This window comes from Mauremys mutica, chromosome 8, assembly GCF_020497125.1.
Source record: "Mauremys mutica isolate MM-2020 ecotype Southern chromosome 8, ASM2049712v1, whole genome shotgun sequence".
Classification (NCBI taxonomy): domain Eukaryota; kingdom Metazoa; phylum Chordata; order Testudines; family Geoemydidae; genus Mauremys; species Mauremys mutica.
In genome coordinates this window covers 98,113,264-98,139,543 of record NC_059079.1, presented here as the reverse complement: position 1 = coordinate 98,139,543, position 26,280 = coordinate 98,113,264, and the positions used below count along the sequence as shown (strand labels likewise).

At 42.4% G+C, this 26,280-nt stretch overlaps 1 protein-coding gene across 3 annotated transcripts in view; it reads left to right on the top strand.

Annotated features, from left to right (window-relative positions):
* Window positions 1–26,280, top strand: part of FSTL4 (follistatin like 4) — an 816,966-nt gene that overhangs the window by 347,405 nt on the left and 443,281 nt on the right. Inside the window, exons 1-2 of one of the 3 annotated variants that reach the window (XM_045028516.1) lie at window positions 10,317–10,362; window positions 26,068–26,117. Coding sequence is in view for 1 of the 3 variants with exons in the window: in XM_045028515.1 (XP_044884450.1) it covers window positions 26,068–26,117 (50 nt within the window). In the remaining 2 variants the exon portion in view is untranslated. Of the gene's footprint in view, window positions 1–10,316; window positions 10,363–25,832; window positions 25,861–26,067; window positions 26,118–26,280 lie in introns of those variants that run through there. The other 2 variants (XM_045028518.1, XM_045028515.1) reach the window with 2 other exon arrangements.

Below are 26,280 nucleotides of genomic sequence, written 5' to 3'. Positions count from 1 at the left end.
ATGTCCTGAGGCCACTGATATTTCTGATTGAGGGCCAGATCCTGCAAACTGTTTCTCCCTTACCCCTTTGTGATCAAGGGGGAGGGAAGATGCTCAGCATCTCTTAAGTGGTACTCCTCCCTTTAGCATCTTGCAGGAGTGAGTCCTGTAGAACAGTATCAGAGGGGTAGCCGTGTTAGTCTGCATCTGTAAAAGCAGCAAAGAGTCCTGTGGCACTTTGTAGACTAACAGATGTATTGGAGCATGAGCTTTCGGGGGTGAATACGCACTTCGTCATGCATGCATCTGATGAAATGGGTATTCACCCACGAAAGCTCATGCTCCAATATGTCTGTTAGTCTATACACAGGACTCTTTGCTGCTCCTGTAGAACAGCATTTGTGATCATGCGTCTTCAGTAGGTCTTTCTACCTGCATCTTTAACACTGGAGAAATGTAACGCATGTTGCAGCAGACAGGGGCTGCTCCAGGCCCCAGCACACCAAGCGCGTGCTTGGGGCGGCAAGCCGCGGGGGGCGCTCTGCCGGCATTGCGAGGGCGGCAGGCAGGCTGCCTTCGGGGGCGTGCCTGCAGAGGGTCCGCTGGTCCCGCGGCTTCGGCAGACCTCCCGCAGGCGTGCCTGTGGAGGGTCCGCTGGTCCCTGCCTGCCGTGCTTGGGGCGGCAAAATGCCTAGAGCCGCCCCTGCCAGCAGATATAAGGAGTGAGAAACAAGAATACGGTTTAAAACAGTGGTGGTGCATAAAGGTTGTAGCTATGTGGTACTAGACTGTGACTCGTGCTTCAGCACCACTGCTGCAATCAGGTTCATGTTAAGCTGACCCCAGCCTGTACATGGATTCCCACTGATGTTAATGGGATTCCGTGTATGGGAAGTAGTCTGCCCATGAGGATCTGATTGCAGGATCAGACCATCGACCGCTAAATCTACACTTTTTTTCCAAATAATTGTTAGATTAGCAATATTTTGAATGCTTATTTTATTTATACAGTGACCCTTCTCATCTCTCAATTAAAGAGCGCTGGGTGCTGCAGCAACATAAACATCCCAGGGCAAATAATAAACAAAATAACAAAAAGCCAAACAAAGCAGCCTAATTGGGGGGAGGAGGGGCAGAGATTATAATTGTAATTTAAAGGGGCTAAATATGAAATCGGTCAGTTTAAGATCTGAGTTTTGTTTGATTTGCAAATCAGAGTAATTAATGTAAAAGGATTTAATATTATCAAATAACAGTCATAGTTAGACTTCAATTACCTGGAAATTTCTGAATTGATTCAAGCATTAAACACATTTGTCTTTTCAGTTTAAACTTTAAAGGTTAGCAGAATAATGTATCTTTTGAACAGCTGAGCTTGTAAAGAAACTGTACTTTTGTCCAATTCAAATGTTCTTTGTATTCCCAGCACTTATGTAAAATGAAGAACGTTAAGGATTTTCAGAATGTGTTTTAACTTTAAAGCTTTAGATTACTAAAGGACTTTAATGACGCAGAGAAATTTCCTCTAGAAAAAAAGAAACAAAGACAACCCCCCTTTAAAGAGTCTTTGGGAAGAACTCAGAGCTAGAAAGAGCACTAATTAGTAAAATATTTTTTTGTTAGGTACAGAATAGCCTTGATATTTTTTTCAATCAGTTTGAAACAAAACATATTGTTTAACTTGAATGAAAGGATTCCATTTTTGTAGCTGTGTATGAATTTGCTATTAAAATTCTTGTTCATATTGACTGTCCATCAGACTGCACACTGGAAATGCACGGGAAGGTTTAACACCACAAACCAGATACCCCATGAATATTTTATTAATATTTCAGTTTGTTATAATTAATTCACAGTGGGAGGGTATCCCCCCCAAAATCTATTTTAAATAGATTCTTACACCGCACTCATCACTCTAGTATCTGAGCTCCTACCAGAAGTGCATTGAGCAATGTGACTATCATCTGCTACATGCTTATTTTTTTTATCCTCTCCTCCGGGGGAGAAGTGTGTGGAGTGAAGTACTTTGCTTTGGGGGCGGGGGGGGGGAAGCGTGCGCACACACACAGAGCTATATGTTCATGTTAGATAAGGCAAGGTTATGGGAGTTCATTCCACAGCCTTTGACCAGCCCTTGAGAAAGCTCTGTATCCTACCTGTATCGTAGAAAGTTCCATTCTTCCAGAAGAGCAGAGTTGTTGACCTACGAGGAAAGACTGGAAAAACTAGGTTTGTGTAGTCTGGAGTTGTGAAGACTGATGGGGGATATAACAGTCTTCAAGTACGTAAAAGATTGTTATAAAGAGGACAGTGATAAATTGTTGTTCTTACCTACTGAGGACAGGACATGAAGCAATGGACTTAAATTGTGGCAAGGGAAATGTAGGTTAGACGTTAGAAAAAACGTCAGGTTAGTTAAGCACTGGAACAAATTACCTAGGGAGGGGTGGAATCTCCATTGTTGGAGGTTTTTAAGAACAGGTTAGACAAACTGTCAGGGGTGGTTTAAATAATCCTTAGTCCTGCCTCAGTGCAGGAGACTGGACTAGATAACCAATCAAGGTCCCTTTCAGTTGTACATTTCTATGATTCTGTTATTGAAGGGAAAAGAAAATAAGATGCGCATTTGGAGCTGTGAAGAAGGAAGGTGTAGACAGCAGACTGGAAAATAGAGAATTTCAGGGTGGAAAGAGCATGTAAATGAATACTGATCTCACTGCCAGCATAATGGACGTGATAGCAGTTTGTGATAGTTCAGACCTGTCTTATCAGGATGACCTTGATTTAAAGTATGTTCAGCGTTTTGTTTGACTTTGATTTAAAACTAGGCTAGCTTTTAGGACTGTTAAAGACATTGTATCATGTGCTCTGTACAATATTAGCTCCCATCAGAAAAAATAACTAAATTTAGCCAAAATGGGAGACACTCATTTGTACCTTGGTGTCTACCAGACTTCTTGTAATTCAGTGTTCGGTGGCTGATCTTAAGTCTCAGTTAAAAACAAATCACTGTATTGTGAGCATAGCCAAAAGACTGGTTGTAAAAATGTGGACATGTCTGACTGTACAGCAAGTCTGTCTATCATGCTGACCAATGTTGTCTCATTGTTTCTTTGTACAACCCCATCAATGTGTCTCCATTGGTTGTCTCTTGTCTTATACTTAAATTGTGAGCTCTGGGGCAGAGATCTTCTTTTTGTTCTGCATTTGCACAGCACCCAGCGCGGTGAGACCCTGGTCCATGACTGGAGGTCTAAGGGTATGTCTACACTGCAATTAAACACTCATGGCTGGCCTGGGTCAGCTGATTTGGGTTTGTGGGGGCTGTAAAATTGCAGTGTAGATGTTCAGGCTCAGGCGGAGTCTGAGCTCTGGCACCCTGTGATGAGGGAGTTTTACAGCCCATAAGCCCAAATCAGCTGCTCCAGGCCAGCCATGGGTGTGTTTAATTGCAATGTGGGCATACCCTTAGGCACTACTAGAATACAAATAATAATAATATAATATGTGAAGGAGCAATGGGAGGAACAACATACAGACATTAAGGCTTGTATTGACAAAGTTATTAGAGATGATGACTAGGAAGAGCTGTAGGACCTCGCAGAAAAATTCCGATAATATCATGTTAGGTGCTTTTCACTATACAAATCTGATTTTCAGCAATGGAACCCGTTCCTCCACACTTACTTTATCCATCTTTTGTGGGCTACTTGCAGAAGATCTGCAATCTTTTATCTGTCTCAGCATTTCACAAGGTAACACCTTCTGTTGGTGAAAAAGACACGTTTCTGAGCTACATGGAGCTCTTCCTTAGGGCTAGAGGAGGTAGCCAGAGTGCCTAAGCTAAATACAAGGTGGGACACATAAGGAGCTCATACATGCTGTAGGAGACCACTAAAAATGAGGTGGGCATTTAAAGGCTTGCAGGCATTAGGGTGTGATATAAGTTGTAATGAGCCATAAAACTAGTTTGTCTGTTAAGTTCATGGTTTTTAGTGTCCAGCAGATTTATGATTTTAAGTTTCCAGACTCATCTTTTGAGGGTGTTATGTAGATTTCTTCTGAGGGCATGTATCTCAGGTATGTCATTAATTTCAAGATCCATGGGTCCTACACCTGCCTATCACAACATGTAATGTACCTCATCCAGGGCATCAAATGCCACAACAACCACTGTGTGGGTGAAACCTGATGCTCCCTGTGCTCTCACGTGAACTCTCACAGAAAAAATGATAAAAAGCATAAACAGCATGTGACGTGGCATTCCATATGCTTTATGAAAATATGCTTATGATATGAATATGCCATAACTGAGATATACTTTATGCAAGATGGCTCATGTAAGGTATCATTAGAAAAGTTATGATTTACTGAATATGATTATCCCATTTGTATGGATGTATCTGTATTTCATATTTGGTACTTTGGGTCACTCCCACTGCTCACACTTCAGGGACTACAATGGAAAAGTCAGACAGGGCTAGTGGCCCATCAGCTAGTACAATGGGCTGTGAAAAGGCTTGGCTTTCCTGTGGACATTCCGTAATGCTACTGACTCATGGATGACAGAGTCAGGTGATCTGGTCACCTGATACTAACCAACTCCTTGGTCTGATGTACTTTTCCATGGAGGGGTGGGGAATCAAACAAAGGATTTCCGCCTTATGAAAATTCTGTATAAGGCAGGGGAGGAAAACAATGATTGTCTTCTGCGTGCTTCACCTCTGCTCCCCACCCCAAAGAGATACTTGAAAACACCTGGAAACAAAAGCACTCTAACTGAAAGGGTGGGGGGAAAATGCTGGACCCGGGCTAGAAAGGACACCTCTGGCCTGTGAAGGACTCTACCTGAACCAATATCTAGGGAGAGGAATTATTCTTTGTAACTAGTTCCTGTAGTGAATCTAGCTTAGTTTGCGTGTGTTGTATAATTTTGTTAGTAATCTGCTTTGCTCTGTTTGCTACCTCTCTAACCACTTAAAATATGCCTTTTTGTAGTTAATAAAATTATCTCTTGTTTATAATATAACCCAGTTTATGTAATTTCTAACTGGGGAGGAGGGTGGGAAGCTGTTCATACCTTCCTCCACATCGAGGGAGTAGGCGAACTTCTTATAACTTTGGGTTGGTACCCCAAGGTGGGGTGAACATCTGGGTGCTGTAGTAAGTCCTTTAAGATGAGTCCTCCCAGAGCTGATCTCAGTGTCTGTATCTTCTGCAGCTGAGGGTGACCCTGCCTGTATGCTTTGTTGGTGGAGTTTAAGAGCCTGGCTCAGTGAGACAGGGTTCAAGGGGGCCCAAGCTGACAAGAAAAGGTGGGCTCAGTGGTATCTTCAGCACCTCAGGTGACATCCCAGGGGTCCCAACCTGTCACTCAGCATATCACCTATGGGTGAATACTTCACAAAGCAATCACTGCATATCTCACCTCTCAGTCCTTATCTTCAAAGGAAACCTGTATAATCTTCTAAAGATGTGCCCGGAAACTTTCATTCATAACTCTGCTGGACACTAAAAACCATGGACTTAGCAGAGATACTGGTTTTATGGCTCTTTACAACTTATAACAGTCATCTGCCAGCTAACCATTAATTTTTCCACTTCATTTTAAGTGGTCTCCTACAGCACGTGTGAACCCCTTATGCTTAACAAATCTGTACCACCTTGTATTTAGCTCATACACTCTGGATACCTTCTCCAGACCTGAGGAACAGCTCTGTGTGGCTTGAAAGCTTGTCCTTTCCACCAGCTGAAGTTGTCCCAATAAAAGATATTACCTTTAACTACCTCGTCTATCTGTTGTTGTTTAACATTTGTATTCCAATATCTTGAGGCTAACCAGATTAGGGCTTCCTGGATCTAGGCACTATATAAGCATAAAGTGAATGACATCGTACAGTCACAGGTTAACAATACGTGGCCATACAGGGATGCTAGAGGGAGTTAGGATAGTTTTCCCCACCTTCCATATACTGCATAAGGATTTCTCACAATCACAGCCCCTGTGCTTTTGAGCGCCACGCTACTGGAAGCAATTTACTGGAAAGGAGGCAGGAGATAGGAAGCACTTAGCCATGGTTCTATGTGGGAGCCAGCAGCAGAGCTTATCAGTTGCATGAGGAGGAATGTGCTTTGCTGTTTAAAGGGCTGCAGCTTATTCCTCCTTATTCCCTTCACCAGAGTGGCTGTGGAGCTTTTGGAGCGACTGTGCCTCCTTGAGGTAGAATGCCTTCCAGTGCTTCCCCTGGAGCGGTGGAGCTCTGCATCCTGCCAGATGCTGGGCTGTGGCTAAGTACCACTGTTCAGCCCTGTTATGAGTGATTATAGTCATTGGTTCAGAAGAGAAGAAATTTACTGCTACAATGGAGGAGGGAAGATAGATGTAGAACAAATGCCTAAAAATAACATTCAGACCTTCAGAGCGTGGCTACTGCTCAAAGTGTTTTAAAGACAAATAATGGGGAAATTATGTTGAATATAAAATCAGATTTGCTGCATTTGAAGAACTAGAAAACTCACAGCATATGAACGCCACTGCAGTTTTGTAAATGGATTTTTAAGAAGCACAGTTGAGAAAAATGCTCCTATGATTGTAAAGATCCCTTTTAACCATGAGGCTTTTGAATTGGATGTACCGATTTACATATGACTAAAATGCCAACAGATCCCAGCGAAATATTAGAATTCATGTAACGGTGCAGAACACCAGCTCCTTGCAGATTCTGAAAGAAGTATTGGATAGCATAATGGGACATAGAATCATGAGAATTTAATTCTACTTATAATTCATCAAGGTCATGGTTTGATGCCAAAAGGGAAATGGAGACTCAGATTATAGACATCTAAAGAGGCAAGTGACTTTGTCTTGCTGGTTTATGATTTACTTAACAGCACAGTTTCACAAAACTTACTAGCAAAATATAAGGCCTTGATTCTTCACACTGATGCACATAGGCAGATCTCTACCTGAGGGTCTTTACAGGTGCAGGGCTCCACCTGTACAGAGCAGCTTGCAGAATTGGGTTCAAGCATTGCAAAGCTCTTAGAGTTTGAATTGCAGAAGTACACTGATACCTGAACTAACCACCAGGTTACCTTAAACAGGTATTTTGTTGGATAGCCAAAATCTTTGTATTTTTCTTTCTGGGTAAGGGATTCCTAATGATGCAATCAGATGGAATTTCTTGAGTGTTCAGGTCATATTTATAAAATGTCACTTGCTTGCAAGCAACGTAAATAAGAAGAAATGTTATTTAACTTCAGTAATACTAGATATGGCTGAACTGGTTTTGGCGAAATACAAATTACCTTGAACATTTTTCAGGTTTGAAGATTTTCAGTTAGCTTTCATTAATTGCTTTTCAGTTTCTCATTTGTCTTCACTTCCAGGGTTTGAGTCTGATCTCACTCACACAAGCATACTTCAATGGTATTTGTTCTGATGTGTACTGTTGTTAATGAGATTAGAACCAATTGCTTACTGATGAAAGCAATGCTAAATTACCATAAGCAAGGCTGCTTTTTGTGTATATATGGCCTAAATGATGGATAGAAGTGTCTACAATCTCATAAGATAGCCTTTTTCATGATATTTCCTGCTGAAAAAGGACCAGATTAGCTAAGCACCAGGCCAAGATTTATAAAAATGATTAGTAATTATGGATTTCTCCATTTTGGGCTAAGAGATTTGAAAGGATCTTGGTTTAAAGAGGCAGATGCTTAGCTGTTTCTGAAAATCAGAGACCTTTCAAGATGCACATCCAAAAATTCAGGGACCCAAATTCACTAGTCAGTGGCCCCAAACTTCTGGGTATTGTCTGAACCAAGTCTTTTCGGATTTACCCATTACTAGTTAACACATGAAGTTGTTGTATCATGCAAAATAAAATAGCTTCACAAATAACCCAGGGGAAACCCTGCTCTGTTTGCAGATGCTGCTTTTTATGAGTGGTAATGGACATGAACATTGTGAAGCCAGTAAAGACTCCTGGATGTATCTATTTTCATTCCAAAACTCCAAGTGCTCTGACTTACTGGGTAGTGCTGTGCAATGTCAGTAAAAACAAAAAAACTATCACTAATCAAGAGATCGTGGTTAAAAATAAATGAATAACTTCGTTCAAAGCTATCCCAGGTAACAAAAAGCCCTTGCTAAAATAAAAGACCTATCCAACCTAATAAAAAAAACTTGACAGAGTTACAGTGTCGTTTACTTGGGAGCTGTAACTACTATGTTATCGCCAGTTTATTCAGAACTAAGCTCAGAGCCCACACACTGACAAAGCTTCCAAAGAGAAATGAATTGTGTTTGGATCGGATAGACAAAGAAGTGCTGTGGTAGAGGTTGAAACCATTTTGGGAGCTGAATAGCTTTCCTGCTCAGAAAAGGACATGACAATGAATTTCATTTAAAGATTGGATTCGTTTGCAACAGGAACAATGAGGTTGTTTATCAAAATACAGAGAAGTCATTTCATAGGCTAGCAAAGCTCTGAATAATGTTAGATAAGATGAAACTCATGAGTAAAGAGTCTCTTCTGTAATATGGCTATGAAATTATGGAGTGACTAAACTTGACATTCACTTGTGCTATCAGATTTGTTATTTGTGAAAATGTTGGGGTTGAGAACACATTGTTTGTACCAGGTCACTTTATTAATTGTGGATAATATTAATTGCAAATGTACCTTTTTTTTTTTGTTTGTGAATCATTTGTGAGCAATCCTCACAGGGCCGCACAGAGGATTCAGGGGGCCTGGGGTCTTTGGCGGTGGGTCCCAGAATGGAAGGACCCTGCTGCTGAATTGCCGCCAAAGACACGGAACGGAAGAAGCTCCAGGGGCCCGGGCCCTGCGAGAGTTTTCCGGGGCCCCTGGAGTGAGTGAAGGACCCCGCTCCAGGGCCCCTGAAAAACTCTCATGGGGGCCCCTGCGGGGCCCGGGGCAAATTGCCCCACTTGTCCCCCACTCTGGGCAGCCCTGAATCCTCAGCCTGTGTGATTGTATTTGCTATTAATAACTACTCACTGTATTAGTTGAATAATTTTCAGCCTATGAGTTTTTCACAACTTTTTCACTGCAACAATTAGCTATTTGTGGCCTGTGATTGGTTATATAGCGTTCTTTCTGGATGACTGTAACTTTTAATCAGGAGAATAATGAATAGCATATGTCTGGAATGAATTTGTGAATACTCATTTGTACAAACATTTGTGAATACTCTGTGGTTTGTATTTGGACAACTTATAATAACCTCACAAACAACAGTAAAGTCAATACATTTATTCATAAATGTATTTGTCAATCTGATTCCCCTCCTCCTCCTCCTGCTTAGTCCCAACTGTGCTAATACAGCCTGGTACATCAGACTTTCGCTAACAAAGTCACTACTTGAAATCAAATTAAGTAAAAAGTTTACTCCAGGTGAGTCAGCTAAACTATTGCCCAAATCTTGATGTCCTGATTCAGTATTTACTCAAGCAAAACTCCCAGTGAACTGTAACTGGGGTTTTCCTCAAATTTGAGTTTTACTCAAATCTATTTCACAAAGAGAAATTAATTACCAGGCAGAGATGAAAATCTGGACTACTCTGAGTGAAACTGTCTTTTAAGATGTTATTCAAGTATAAGTAGTTAAGTATTATTTTCACAGGGAAGGGCATGTTCACGTGAAGGTATCGCTTTAGCTTGAGAAAGAAATCCCATGGATCCTTTAATAATACAAACTACTTGTCAATTCTTGTTGGTTTGTAGAAACCATTGCTGTACTGGTAGTGATAATTTTAGAATGTAAAATTTTAGAAACAGTCCAGTGAGGAATGCTGCTCTTGTGATTTAAGAAATGACAGTGCTGGTGTGTGTACTCCTGGCTAAAATTTTAAAGTCTGGGTGCTTGAATTAGGCTCCTAACTCCATCTTTATGTACCTAAAGAAGTGGTTACATTGTAAAAGCAGTAAAGAATCCTGTGGCACCTTATAGACCCGTATTCACCCACGAAAGCTCATGCTCCAAAACGTCTATAAGGTGCCACAGGATTCTTTGCCGCTTTTACAGATCCAGACTAACACGGCTACCCCTCTGGTTACATTGTGAAAGTGATTCAATGAAAGCTGGCATGTGGCCTGCGAAGCCTAATTTTAGGTAACAGTTTTGAAAGTCCTGTTCCTTATCTCTGGGGAAGTGAGGAAGGGATTAACCTATCTCAAACTAGAAGGGCCACCTCTGTCTGTCTTTACTGTGGGGACTGCAAGGGAGTGGAGTGAGGTCAGCTGTGGGGAAAGCAGTGCCTGGCTCCTTCAAAAGAGAACTAAGTGGAGAAAGGGGCTCAGGGGGGAAATGGAGGCTATTCCTGAGTTAGAAGCAAACCCAAATGGGTAGGCTGAGGTAATCTTAACTTCTTTTCTCTGTGTGTATGTACCCTTGATTTGAAGGGGAAAAAAAAAAGTATTGTTTGTTTGGCTTGACCTGACCTGACCTGACCTGCTGAGGAGCAAGGTGCAGTTTTCATTTTGCTGGTTATCTGTAATAATTGTAGCCTGAAGAGCTCTGTCTTGTTGTGGGTGTACCCACCCCCCGCCCTGTACCTCTGGTATTCTTCAGTCAGTTTAGGAGATGAAGAAGATTGTGGCGATATATAGATGGCAATGATTTAGGCATTTACATGAAGTGTTCATAGTGAATTTATGGGACTGTAATATATAATCTGAAACAACATCTTGTAAGAACTACAGTACTGCACAGCAAATAGCTACCCAGTATCCTTCTACTTGATTTTGTTTGAGTCCAAATACAAAAGTATAATCAAATGCTACACATGGCTGCCCTAAACCCCAGCTATCCTTGTTGGGGGCATTGCATCTTAGGAGGGTTGTGCAATTCCCTGGCCGACATGGGTTCTCGCTCTGGCTGCAGACATGGGTGGCATCTCTAGCTGCATGGGTGGCAGCGATTTCCTTTCTGTATAAAACCACCAATGGCAACAGGACTAGTAAGGAAAAAACTGACCTGCCCCCTCTTCCTGACAGCAGGCCCACCAGAGAAGAACCAACCTCAGAATCCGAGTGCCACTTCCAACTGGAGCTGTAGCCTCCATTCTTGTTTGTGGCCATAAATATCCTAAGGCTGGCTCTGGCTACACATTTACTAGCAATCAGGAAATTTGAAAGAAACTATTTCCTTTTCAAACAATTTCCAGACAAGTCCCATTCAGAAAGATACATCTGGAGGGTGCAGCTTTATGGAGGGTGGAGCTTAATGTGTAAAGTTATGATCATGTCACAGAAGTCATGGAATCCGTTCCAGAGACCTCAGTGACAGTTTCTGCTTCACCCAGGGGCAGCTCCCAGATGCTGCAGGCATGTACTTCCCCCCTCCCTCCCCCCGCAGCTCCCAGCTGCTGCAGGTGGTGGGGAGACCCCTCTACACATAGCTGCCCAGCTGCCGTGGGTGGGAGAGACCCCCCCCCGGCAGGCAGCAGGGGACCCCAGAACTCTCAGCTGTTGCAGGTGCTGGACCCTTCCCATTTTGTCAGGGATCTTTTTAGTAAAAGTCATGGACAGCTCACGGGCTTCCATGAATTTTGGTTACTGTGCGTGACCTGCCTATGACTTTTACTAAAAATAGCCATGACAAAATCTTAGCTTTACTTATGTGCTATTGGCTTGTGGTCCTACAGCATACTCATTAGGAGTTACGGGGGAGGCTGATAAAGAGATCTCTATTTATATTTTCAGACAAGCATATTGGCTGAAAACTAACTATGGGTTTGACCCTAACCCTTGAATCTGAGCACATTGAAACTATGATGTTCTGAGTGGGTACCCAGGTGGTAAGATTACAAGCCAAAGGGAGAAAAGGAGGTAAGCAGCCCACCAAAAAGCCCCCTTGTGCTGGTCCCTGCAGTTTAAAAGTAGAGGAAAAAATGATGATGAGGTGCATTAAGTATATATTAAAAAACTGGAGAGGCAAAGGCAGCACCAGCTGCATCTGTAGTCCATGCTATATCTCTCCGCCTTCTACTCCAAGTAATCTGAGCTAAAAAGAGCAATAGCTATTCCTCCTGTCCACTGAACCAAATGGCATGTCAGTGTGCTAATCCACCTCTATGAGTATTGGCTGCTAGTCCCTGAGGGACTGCATTGCAACACTCAGAAATAAATTACCCATCAAAGTTAATGAAATTCATGGCTATGGCTTACTCAGGGCCCAGTTGTGGGTGCTCACCATTTGTGTGTACGTGTTGTACATCACAATTCCGTTTACTTCAGTGGAACTATAGGCAAGAGAAAGGGCTGTACAATCTACCCTTAGGGAGTATATCCCTGATCTGCTCCTAGTGAGTTATTTTGTACTATCAATGGGGATGTTTATTGTGCCACAGGCACTTAAAGGTGCAAGTGTTAAGCCAAAAAGAATGTACCTTCTTTTTGCCGTTGTAGAAGAAAGAGTCAAAGTATTAAATGACTTGAGTGATGCTGAGTTAATGATGGCTTAGTGAGGATGAGTAAGGTACTTAAGATGAAAAAATAACTCCCTTCTTTTCAACTCCAAACATTCACTTTAAAGTGTTCACAAAATGTTGAGGTCCTAACAGTTCAGTAGATATACTAGGGCTGGTGTCACCAGCTGGAACTGTTACATATGGTCTTACCAGTAGTTTTTCTTAGCATGCAAGAGAGCTTTGACTCTTGGGAAGACATGCTGTGGTGGTACTAGTTTGGGGTATGCAATGTATTTGTGTAGAGCAGGTGTAGGCAACCTATGGCACGTGTGCTGAAGGAGGCACGTGAGCTGATTTTCAGTGGCACTCACACTGCCCGGTCCTGGCCACTGGTCGGTGGGCTCCGCATTTTAATTTTAAAAGAAGCTTCTTAAACATTTTAAAAACCTTATTTACTTTACATACAACAATAGTTTAGTTATATATTATAGACTTAGAGAAAGAGACCTTCTAAAAATGTTAAAATGTATTACTGGCACGTGAATCCTTAAATTAGAGTGAATAAATGAAGACTCGGCACAGCACTTCTGAAAGGTTGCTGACCTCTGGTGTAGAGGTAGCTTGAGGAGAGAGGGAGTTGTGTGAGCAGCAGGTGAGTTTGCTGTCTCTGGGCTCTGACTAGAGTCAATTCTTGAGACAGAGTTGCTTCCTGGGAAGTGGGCATTGGTGTTGGGCTGATATTTCTGGGAGAAGGGATTGCCCCTTGATCACCACATTTCAGGTGTAAATATATCCAGTTATACTTTGAATATACCCAGACACTGTCACTGATTTCTCCTTCCCTGAGAAACCAACCTGAGACACCACAGTCATCTGCTAATGCTCAGCGGACGGATGACACTGGTGCCCTAAGAAAGGGCAACCATATAACTTGCATATCTACATTCTTGTTTCAGGCCTGGGATAGACACACAAGTGAACGTCTGCTAGTACATATAGGCCAGCTAAGTTGTTATCCTCACTAATTGCAGCTGAAAGCCTATGTTGTGCATGAGTATGCAGCTAAGTTAGGTGACTTCCTCATGACTCTCTGTTTGAGAAATAGTATGTGATCATATAGCCAATGGCAATATCATAATGCATCCATGGAAGGGGAATATGCTCTGAGGAAAAAGTACCATTAAACTGTGGAAGAGGCTGACTTGAGGAATCTGCTGTAGTAGCAGCAATGTATGAGAGGGTCTGATCTGTGCACCTCAGGCTAAGCAAAAATAGACAGTGAGAATGTTTGACCTGGAAAGCTGTAAGGAGAGTCGAAGTCTTGGGAAGACAGTGGCCTAAGGAACTGCAATAACAGTAGCAACCACATCTGTGAGAGCAGGACCTTGGAAACTGTAGATATAACTGAACGTGACAGTAAAAATGCCAGAATAAGAAACAGAACTCAGAGTTTCCACATTAAAACCTGTGTGTGTGTGTGTACTGCATATTTTAAATCTCCAGCGGTGTTATGAAAACTGAAACTGAATTCACATCTTAAATGATAAAAATGTGTTAATTCATGTACAGTAGTCATTAGATTATCAATCAAGTAATTGAATTTATACTACATGCAATATCCAATGGATCTTTAACTTCTCAGAAAATGACTTCAAGACAGTGTTGCCTAGTGGTTAGACCACTGGATTTAGGTTTTGGTTGATCTGGATTCTATTCCTGGCCCTGTCACTGACCTACTGGGTCTGGGTGACCTTGGGCAAGTCATTTGGTCTCTCCTTGGCTCAGTTTCCCCAAATGGTGGTGGTGTTTGCTTCCCATGTGAAGTGCTTTGAGCTCTACTGAAGAAAAGCATTAACTATTAATACTAGTACTTAGGTATGTATGGATCTAATGTCACTAAAGGTTTGTAGCGTGGGGTGTAGTCCTGATGTTTTAATGCTGAGTCACTTGGATGTACGTTGATTTCAATGATAGTATTTTTCTCTTGTATATAATATCTCGTGATTGGCTGAAAGCAGTTGACAGGTTGCCCCTCCTTTAAGGTGCCACCTGATGTACTGGGATGCCAGTGAGCCCGCCTGTTCTGCCGGCCTGGCCCCCCTTTACCCTGTCTTGCTGAACCAAGCTCCTAAGCCTCCTCTAGCACACACAGAGGCAGGAGCACACCCAGCTGCAGAAAGACCCAGACACTGAGATCAGCTCTGGGAAGATTCAGCTTAAGGGACTTGCCCCAGCACTCAGATGCCCACCTCCATTGGAATGCAGACCCAAAGGTGTATTGTCTTGAGCTGTATAGAAAAATCTGCACAGCGCAAGCTCATAAAAATTCACCCTCTCCCTCAATGTGAAGAGAGAGAGGCACAGCTTCTTGTCATCCCTCCACCCTTCCCCGATATGGATTGCACAAACTGGGTTATGTTCTAAAAAAGAAATGTTTAACAACTACAGAAGACTGATTTTAAGTGATTATAAGGGATAGCAAACAGAACAAAGCAGATTACTAAGCAAATAAAACAAAACACGCAAACTAAGCTTGATTCACTAAAGAAACAGGTTACAAAATATAATTTCTCACCCTAAACGTTGAGTTAAGCAGAATGCAGAGTTTCTGTAGCTTAGAGTTCCAGTTATCTCTTCTTACAGGCTGTCTCAGTCTGGACTCATCCCTGACTTTCCCCTCAGGTACTTTCCGCAGCCTTTCTTCTTGGGTAGGCAATGGAGGAAAGTTGAGATTAATCCGCTCCCCAGCCTAAAAGGATTTACCTAAGGCAGGAAACCTTTGTTTGATCCCCATTCCCCTACAGAGGAAAAGGACCAGCAGTGTCCAAGGTGGTATTTTGTATCCGGTGATCTTATCACCTGACCTTGCAGTGTCAAAGCAACTATAAAACCAGGTTTATTTGCAATGTCCACAGGAAGGAACTCCAGGAAGATGGGAGAGCCACATCTTTAAAGACTCATTGTCTTTTTCTAAGGACCCAACAAGGCTGATCGCTTATTGCCTGGTGGGTGTCTCCAAGTATAACCACAGTTGTAATTGTTACATAGCTAATATTCCTAACTTCAGATACAGAAATTATACATGCATCCAAATTGAATAATCACATTCAGTAAATCATAACCTTTCCAATGATACCTTACAAGACCCATCGTGTATAAAATATATCTTAGGCTATATTCGTATCATAACCATATTTCTATGAAGAATATGGGGTGTAATGTCACAGCAGTCATGCGATTAAAACCAACTTTTAGCTTTTGCTTGGTTATACCCATGTTTCTACAGTACATGTCACAGCTGGCAGTGAAAGGTATTTACGTGATTTAATTAGAGAAGGATCATAGTATTTATTCTAAGGCTCTCTAAAGCTTGAATCTTTTCTCTGTCTCATTCTTGGTATAGAATAGCAAGTGTCAACCTATCCAGGTTAATGTACTGTAATTTTAAAGGACTTCTAATTCTTTTCCATCCACTGTGATAGATTTTCTTTCCATGTTTGCATGCAATATGATGATATGAAGCTATGTTTTGCAATAAGATTTCATGTGAAACTTCCATTAACTTCAGTGAATGAAGGCAGGATATAGCACTTGGACTATAGATGGATGGATAGCCATAATCCTGACCCTTCTTGCCTGGATTAGCTATACAACAATACCACTCCAATCATTGTGGCAGGGCAGTGCTGTTTTTATGAAGAAAGAAGTAGAAGCTGAATTTTGCCTTTAATTTTTAGACTAAAACAGCCCCACCAAAGCTGTTTTTAATGGTAATGATGATACTGGAGGAAACCAGTAATGTTATTTTGCTACATCATCTGGTTACCAGAGATTGTGAAGGGTCTGTAAAAACCATATGTGGTGTCTAAGATATGAAAATGAAGCAACACTTAAGATGAATCTGCTGGGCTAAGATTTGGTTCCATTGAATTCAAGGGGAGCTTTACCACTGATTTCAGTGGGACTGGTCCATTGAATGTAACTTGTCTGCGGAACAATAAGTCTTTTTTACTTTGATGTTCAATTCTTTACTTAGCCTTGTGGGAGGAGAGGGCATTTGTAGGAAGTGATTGGAGATATACCAATCTCCTAGAACTGGAAGGGACCTTGAAAGGTCATCTAGTCCAGCCCCCTGCCTTCACTAGCAGGACCAATTTTTGCCCCAGATCCCTAAGTGGCCTCCTCAAGGATTGAACTCACAACCCTGGGTTTAGCAGGCCAATGCTCAAACCACTGAGCTATCCTTCCCCCCTTAGGGAGGCAACCACATAGCGCTCCAGTGTGCAGGGCTAAGCTGTCTACCACTGGGCTGTGGTGGAGAGAGTGAGCCTGGACTTCCCTACCAGTCCCTACAGAGGGACAATTACGAAAGCCTGTCCCTTGGTAGGGAACTTGATTGATGGAAGGACCCGGAAGATACAAGGGTCCAGTCCATAGGGCTCTGACCCAAGGGGGAAGCCATGAACCCCTCACTTGATGCTGAAGACTTCCTCATTGGACCCTTTATATATACACCCTGAAATGAGTGGACTTGCAAATGTGGCCTTGCAGGAGGGCTGGGTCACTGAGAGGACAGACAAGGCAGGGTGGAGCAGTAGTGAGAAGTGGAATGCCTGGGAGGCCAGCCCACCTGACCACCAGGCGGCAGTGGCTGTGAGTGTTCCCCTTCACACCAGGGCTTAAAAAAATCTCCATAAAGTTGCTCTGACATCATGATCAACTTCTTTCCCACTTACTCCATTCCTCCAATGTTGTCCTTTTCTCTCTTCCTGCCTATTGTTGTAGGTCGCGTTTGTGTCCCATCACCCTCCGCTGGCTGGAATCAGACCAGCTTAAGAATTTTATTTAGGAGTGTGGTCAAGTGGCTGCTCATAAGGAACTATCAGCTTTGACCTTATTCATAGCAGAGAATCTCTTTAGCTCAGTTGGGTAGCGGGCAGCATTATGAAGCAAAAGGTCCTCTGTTCTGTTCATCATTGCTCATCTGCGATGTTTAGCTGGTGACTGTTTTGTGAACAGCTGTGACTGCGTGCGCACACACAAATTGTTTGTACAAAGTGTACAAATTGTGGGCTCCATCCTGCAATGTGTCATCTATCTGTCTTTGGTGTTTGTGGCATGCTAGTCACTGTAACATCTCCCTGAAGCCAACAGAAGTTGCAGACCCTTTGTACCTTGCAGGAAATGCTCAGCAGCTTGCAGGATCAGTCTCTGGATTTGTGTGAGCAAATCTGTAAGGCAAGGGTCTACGTTGTGTAGATGTGCATGCAGGTTGAGTGCACAAGAGCTTTTAAAAAAAATTGTGCATGGGGAGGCACAGGGAAATGGCTAGGCTACTCTAGAGCTGGAATGCAGTGATGGCAACACAAAGGACCAGCTAGTGAAGTTTCAGTGTAAATTATTTTCTTCCTTAGGGGCAATAAGTAAAAATAATGACCTTTCCCATGTGTTCAAATAAGAACAGCGTATGTATGCATTAAAAGATTCAAGTTTGCACATACGGTCTTGTAACCCTTATCTTTGCAAGTTGGACTCCGTATTAACCAATTTTTACACATTCATATGCACAGGAAACCTCTTATAGTGGAGAAGAAGAGAAAACTGAAGGCTTAAGGGTTTGGGCTTTTTTTTTGTTTGTTTTTTTTTTGTTTGTTTGTTTTTTTAATATACTGAAAAAGGAGGAGTACTGACAAAAAATTTCCTCTCCTGAGAGTGGTGGCAGAGCCTTTCTTCATCCCTGCAATCACTGGGAGTGCTGGAAGCCTGAGTCCCAGTAGAGAGCAGTTGTAGCAAAATCGGCTTACCTTCTCTTCAGTACTCACTGGTAGCTGACACTGAGGACTGGGAGCCAAGAATGTATCTTTTTCTTCCTTCCTATTCATTCAGAGAAGAGGAGGAGGTGATCTCCTTCAAATGTAACACTTAATATCTGCTGGAAGATATTAAGATATATGTTACAGGCCTTTTAATACAGAGGAGACTATGTATAATGGAGTTATAATTAACTTCTAAACGGAGTGAAAGTTCAGTATAAGAGGTCTCTCCTATGGACCTGTGTGCACTGTACATCCACTGCCAGTGACTTTTTGCCACATCTCTCTGATTTAAAATCTACTTTAGGAATATATCTTAATCCATCTGAGAAACATCTCTTTCCTTATTTGTTTTTCAATAACCATTTATAATTACTTTAAATGCTATACAGAAAGTTGTCCTTTCTGTAGCAATGAACAAAAATAATAATTTTTCAGTATTACTGTATATCAATAGACAATTATTTTTGTGTGGATGGGTTCCAGCTGGCTGGTAATGGACTGATAACTCTTCCAGGAAAGAAACTCTCATTTCCAAGATGGAATGGCTGGCCCTTTAATTTTCAGGTATTACAAAAAATTACACCTTTCACCTTGGCCGAAGACCTGAACTAAATCACTTGATCTCTGCGAGTCAAGTTACCTTGTCCTCACTGCTACTTTGTAAGGGTTTGCCTTTCTGCTGCTCCAGAGCCTCATTTTAGATCTTGTTTCATATTTTTTTTTTTTCTTGAAGAGCTGCGACCTCCATGCGTGTACATATCCTTCCAGGATTCCCTCCAGCCATCTCACGGTAGGGACAATACAAAGCGTACACAGCACGTTCATCCTTGCTCGCACATATTGCTTGAGCTTGAATTCATGCTGACTGAGATATGTTATGCTAGTGGCCTGTTGAGACCTCTATTATTTCTACTAAACTCTATTTTAGTACTACATGTTCTTGCCTACTTGAAAACCTTTGTCTGTTGCATCCTGTCTGACCCTCAGGACTTTTAACCCTTTGGGATACAGACAATGGAATCCCGACCTTTGATTAGGCTTCCTGAAAATTACTGTTATATAATAAACAATCTGGCTTAAAATATGTGAAAGTTCCTGGATTTTTAACTTTCTTATGAGACCAAGGGGAAAGACTTGGATGTGCTTGTGTGTATGCACTGAATTCTTGTCTATGACTTAGCTTGAATTATGAAAACAACTGAGTTCAGAAAACTGCGTAGTCAATTTTATTTTTCTGAGTACTTAGAGGCCTAATTATCTTCCTGTCTGTATATGCGTAATTCCCATTGACTCCAACAGTAGTCTCTTCCCTGCATCTAGGGGAAGCAGTTGGTTCATAAATCTAGAGCCAAATCTGACCTGAGTGAAGTAGGTGTCACTCCTGTTGACACAAGTCCAATCAATGAGAATAGTATCTGTTCACACTACAGTAGCAGTGAACTTGGCCCTGTGTATGTCTGTTTGTGGAGGGAGTTGCTGAAAATGTACGGTACATGCCATAGTGGTTTTAATTCCCCTATTTGAGACTATTTAGTATGAACCATTATCCTGTGTCTCCTACACAGCAACAAGCTACCTGTACTGACAGCTTCTAAGTACATAAGAAATATATCTTGGGTGCTGTGACATTTTATATTCCAAACTTTGCCCAGTGGCTGATGGTTTCTTCCTCAAAGTGACATATTGATTGTAGGTACATGTAGGGTGAGGATGATTGTGTTCAGTATTTTGAGCTCATCATCTGTTATCCCATTCTTATTGTCATCCAAGGTCCAGACAGTATCAAATTGGAAGCAGTAGTGTAGAAAATTACGAACAAATCAAAAAAGACTACAGCTGTGAAATGAATCAAGCCACTGTTTCTACATTTAGTATTTTCTTTGGTATAAAACATCTGTTACCTTTTTTGTGGGGGCTTACAGCTATCAAAGCAAGAATGAAGCATTGTAATTGCTGTTACACAGTGTAGCACCGCCAGGTCATCCAAAGTAACTGGAATCCAGTGGCATAGTATCTTCATCAAATGTGTGATGATTTACTAACGTGTGGCAATGAAATATTGGGCTAGATTTCCTGAGACAGTGGGGGTACTCTGAGCCATGCCACTGGCCCGGAAGCCATTTTAAGCAGCTGAGGGAGGATCAGTCCAGTGTCCGCAGCAGTGATGTAGCTAATGTAAGGGCTTGTATATGACACATACTCCTTGCTGCCTGCATAACTGCAGGGAGAGGAAGGGTGTGGCCAGAATGTCTTTATGCCCCTTCTGTCTTGGACTGTATTTTGGCTACATCTAACTGTTGCATTCTAACTGAAGTTGGGAAGACTGGCCCTGCTCAGAGTAGAGACTTGGTCAGAAGAGTACAACTATTAGCTTTAAACCACCTTTGCGTAGCACCCACTGACCAGTGCTCTGTGCATTTCAGCAGCACCCCAGGACCTGGCCCTAAGTGTGTGAGCTTGTGTGTCAGTGGCCACAGGCTTAAATGACTATAAATGCTAATTGTACTGGCGTATGTACACAAGACTGACAGACTCCCTAGAGGTTTGAAGCTGCTATTAAGCTTGTTCCTTCCTATTAGTTTGTGACCAAGAGGATAATGAAAAGATGACAAATTTCAAGTTGACATACAAGTAAGAGATATAGAGTTAGCATGAATAATTTTATGCACTGTCAAAGTGAAAAGGCTTAACTAAATGTATGTGGGCAAAGAGAGATGCTGTCATCTTAATACAAAATTAAAAGCCAGACTCCTAATAATTGAATCATGTCTCTTGTCACATTTGTATTTGTTTAATGCATGTCTAGTTATGTTTGAATGTAGTTCGGCGTTTCTCCTTTTAATCAGTATTGATTCAGGCTCTTGGTTCTTGTCATTAAAAATGACAATCCTAAATCCCTCTGTCATGTTACACTTCCAGCTTCCTGGTAGTATAGCAAATAAATTTGTTCCATAACAGACCTGGGTTCAAATGACCTCAGGCGTAGGATTTTGGATACTAAAAGAAATGACAAGCTATACTTTAAACCTAAATTTTCAGGTAAGATCATCTTATCTCTTTCCCCATCCCTTCTTATTTAGGAGTGCTGCCAGTGTAGTATAAAGTGGTCTTAGTGTAAATGAGAATCAGGCCTGCTGCATTTAAAAATGTGATCCTAAATTCCAGTACAAGGATCTGAAGCCTGGGAGATGGGGAAGCTGGTTTTGGAGCCTTCTTTTTAAAAACATACAAATATATTCTGATTTAAGTGAATGTAGATAAAGCCTGAACTTCTGTGGCTTCCTCAATGACTAACCTGTCCTTCCCTCTTCTTACTCTCACTGTATTTACTCATATTTATTTTATACAGCACAAGCTATACTACCTCACTGCTTCGTCTTCTGAGTTTCCAAAGAACTTTTCATTTGGCTTTTTAGTTTCCAACACACTTTGAGCCTGAAGAAAAGACTTTTCTCATCTTCAAATGAGCTGGTTTCAGTTTGGCGTTACAGATCACTATCCAGTCCTTGTCTGACAAGGAACAGCAGTGCCTGGCTTCTCTTTCTCTGCATCAGGAAACTCCCCATTCCCTGTGTCTGACCTAAAATAAAATAATCCATTTTTGTTTCCACTTCCTGCAATCACCATTTTCTCCTTTAATTAAAATTGTTTGGGCCCCTTTCACTTCCAGTTAAAAATAGTTGCTGCATTGAATTGCTTCAAACTCATCCATCCCTAAATATTAAGAATATATCTATTCTTCATCACCAATGGTGATAGTGGTTTGTTTTTCCCACCCCATCTCTGAAAGTCATTTTTGTTGCCAGCACATGTAAGCTGTGTGAACCAGTAAAGAGTATCTTGTGGCACATCAGAGCTTCAAAGATGACACTACATATCACACCTTTCAAAAAGTGCCACATTATCCAATGGAGATCTTAGAATACGTCTCAGTCACACAGGTGCCAGTTGCTGTAGCTTAACTACAAACTTTCTATTCCCAATATAGTGTAACGGTAAGCAGGGGAACATGTCAGCTCATTAAGTGATCAGAGGAGGAGGAGGGCTTCTGGGGGACAGAGAAGCATGCTAGACAGTAGTTTAAAATTTAAATTTTTTTTAAAAGGTAAAATAAATACAGAAAGGTACAAAATACTTAGTCTAAAATGTTCAGAGATACCGAGCACCCTGGTGTGCCATGAAAATAGTAGGGGTGCTCATTGCCTTTGAAAAGATGACCACACATTTAGGTGCCTAAATGTGGAGTTAAGCCTGAAAATATTGGCCTTTTTCTGGGGTATGTAGCTTTCCAGATGGTAGGAAATTGTATGGTCCTGATTATTTTCAATGGTTAATGAGTGAATTTGGTGTGAGTGAATTTATATTTGTGTGTTTTAAAAGGATGTTAGTCAGTGCTTGACTATTGTGCAGCATTGTGTTAAAGTCTCTGCTTTTCCCTGGAAAGCTGCACTTGATGCACTCGCTATTGCTAATATGGAAGGGCATCCATATCCTGCAAGGCACTTGCTCCCCTGGGCACATTGCTGTTATGTAAATACAGTCCCATCCCATTGAAATATCTGTGGATGCAGAAAGCAGTCCCCCGACGGAATTTACCTTCATCATTCTACTGTGTGTTAGTGGACAGTGTGTTTCCCACCTACGCAACGAACAGTAGTTGTGTGCCAAAACCCACAGATGCTGATGGAGCTGCAAGAAGCCATAGTCATCCATATAACATTCCCCAGGTCTCAAAATTCCCCTTCGGTCCCCAGGACAGCTGTTTACCTCACTATGGTTGGGGGCTCTGTGAAAAGGTCATCTGTGTTGGCAGTCTCCTAGTAAACTCTGTGCAGGGGTGCCATCAGTTTCCCAGCTTGTGAGCACTGACTTCCTGTCCCAGGTCTGCTCAATTCCTATACCAGCCCCTCAACCATTCACAACTTCTGACCCCACAGAGGGCTCCCTCCAGTGTTCCAGATTTGAGTTTTAGGTGAGAAACTGAAGTAGTTTGACTGTGAAATGTTGGTGCAGTGCATCATGGGAGTTATAGTTCAGGTGCCTCTTGCTCACATTCTACTCTATTGGCTTGGCTCCCTGGTCAGACTAAATCACGGATGATGCACCTTCTTGGTGAGAGGAGGTGCCCCATCATGGAACTTCCATGGCTCTAGTATATCAAGGGAGACGAAGTATAGCTCAGGAGGTTGGCACATACAGGAGAATGGGAGCATGAGTTGCCAGAACAACTCCCATGAGGCACTGTGGTGACACTTCAGAATAACACTGTTTTTTGTTTTCAGCTGAAAAATGGTTTTGGGGGCATTCAATTTTTCAACATCAACATCTTCTGTAAAAAGCAGATGCTTTTTGTGGAATTTTGTTTAGTTAAATCCAATTTTAGATAGTTTGATCAAAATTGTTCTGCCTAATCTCAACTTGTGTATTTACTGTTTTTTTCTCTTGAATCAAATGAGAGTTGTGGAGACGAGAATGAGAGGCCATTTGGATGAATCCAATGGTGGAGTAATGTGTCTAAGGTTCAGGAAAGAATTAGTCCAAGGTTTGAGAAACTAAGATTTTCATATTAAGTTACATGCATACAAAAAAAGGTTAGCCTGGCTTGGAGAAGAGAGAGACCTGAACACCTGTGAACTTTGAAGCTGATCTAGACTTTGTATCTCTGATCCATTTCTATAGGGTCTCCACATCAAGCCCCTCAGAACCTCCATGACCAACCAATACTCTTCTGAGCCCTATAATAGTATCCCCCGCCCACCCCACCTACCCTGATCTGGTGTTATTTTGAGGTATATAGGCCACTTGACTTCTTTCCCCATCTGGTGACATTTGGAAGTATAACACTTCTTCCCCTTCCTCCTCAAGCCTTTGGGAACAGTTTAAAATAGTTTCTGCTGCCTCTGCTGAGCACATGAAGAAGTAGTGTCATTCAGTGAAGTGACAATGCTTGTGTCAAAATGCAACAGTCCAGCTCAAGTCTGAACATTCTTGAGATGAAAATGCATCAGAACTTTCACTCCCATCCCAATAATAGTAATTGTGCCCAAACTCAACTTTTGCTGCTGCAAAACATGGAGAGAGTGACACATTTTTACAGCTGCTTTTCAAACTTGACGAAGGATAATGTCAGTGTGAAATAGTCATCTCCAAATTAAACACAAACTGCTTTAATAGTAACCCATTTCTGAGAGGATTTTTCAGCAGGTATGATTTTTTGCTAATACAGCTTCCGTTTTTTTTTCTTTAGGAATTAGAGCAGTTCCTTCAGCTTTCTGTCAGGGAGTCCCAGTCCTCGTTAAGCAGTGCAGCTGCTGGTCTTCATAATCCCACCAAGTTGGTATTCTAGCTCCTCCTGGAGATTTTAAAACCTGTTTTTGTTTTTGTTGTTGTTTAGTCTGCAGCCGTGTCAGTGGGGACTGACTTTGGCACCTTTCTGGATACAGAGGAATAATGACTCTACATACAGCAGCCAGAGACAGTGTGATTCTAAACTATGTGGAGCCTAATAACCTAGCATCACCTCTGTCCCTTGGGGGGTTGCCCCATCACTTAAATGAGATTTGAAAACTGAAGTTCAGCAAAAGGGACATCAGCTGCAGAGAAGACAAAAGTTTCAGTCTTGTAATGCATTTCTTCCCTCAGTGTTCATTTACTTGACTCCTGCTTCTTGTCTGCCATTGTAAGCCCTTACAGCAATCCTCATTACTCTGGCTGAGCCATTCAAAGGCCAGAGTCCCCTACTGATCAGCTAGGAGAGCAGTGACTCAGAGCCTGGGAGCTAACCTCTGCTCGCCCTGCTGAAGCTATTGTCTTGAGTGATCTCTTCCGATATGAAAGCTAAAAATAAAAAGTCACCTATTGTGGTCTCAATCGGCCTGATTCACAGTCGTTTACACCAGAGCAAAGTGGGTGTGACATGCTGTATTCTGATTTCAATAGCTCCTTTACAAGCATTTGGCCCCGATGTAAATGGCCACAAGATGCAGGGCTATGGAAAATCGTGCCTATTGTCAATACGCTTGTCTGACTACTATGACTTTCCAGTTGATAGGAGGTGGAACTGAAACGCCAAGTGACAAATGCTGCCGAAGAGGAGAAGGTTTATTGAAAACACCTTCTATCGGCCAACGCCAATGTGGGTTAGAAACAGTAATGAATTAAGCTTGACTGTACCACGAGGAGGGTGGTATCATCCCCATTGTACACGTAGGGAAACTGAGTCACGATGGGGCACAGCACCTGGGTCGAGGTCAGAGTGAACTGGAGCTAGGGAAAAGCCCTGCCCTTTAGTCACATTGGATGTGGGGCTGGCTCTAGCTTCCCCCAGCCCGGCACAAACCCGGATTGTCACTCCGCGTTCTGCTCGGAAAGTGCTGCGGCTCCGCGACCCCGCCCTACCTGGCTCTCCCGGAGAGGGAGCGCCCGGCTGGCGGCGTGCGGGACTCACTCCGCCCCGGCTCCCAGCCCCGCGCCTGAGCCCGCACAGGTGTCCGCGATTGGGTAGAATATGCAAATGGCTGGGTGACGTCAGGCAGCTCTGGTCCAAGCAGCAGAAATAGGGCAGGATTCCGCATTTACACCTCCTAGCTCCTGGATTGCGACTGACACCAGCGCCAAGATTGTGTTGTGAATTTTTTTTTCGATTTTTTTTTTCGGTCTTTCGTTTAATCTCCATTGGTTTTTTTCCTCCTCCAGGCTCCAGCCTTTCATGATTTCCTTCCCTCTCCCCCACAAACGCTCCTGCAGACTTCTGTATCCTTCCTCCCCATAAGGAGGTTTTTAAAAAAACAAACACACCAAAACTCTGACATCCTTTTCTTCTTCTTCTTCCAGCTGCTACGGGCTTTAAACTGTGCTCACTCTCTGCCACGGGAATACTACAGGTAAGTGACATGATAGAAGCCTCTGATTCCATGGCGCTGTGGGAGGGAGATGCATGGGCAGTATACCCCCTAATGTATCAGTGTTGTGGGGTTTTAAAACGATCTCCAGTGTCCGGCCACATGTAGGCTCGCGGGGGGCTTGCTGATCCCTGGGGTGTTAATT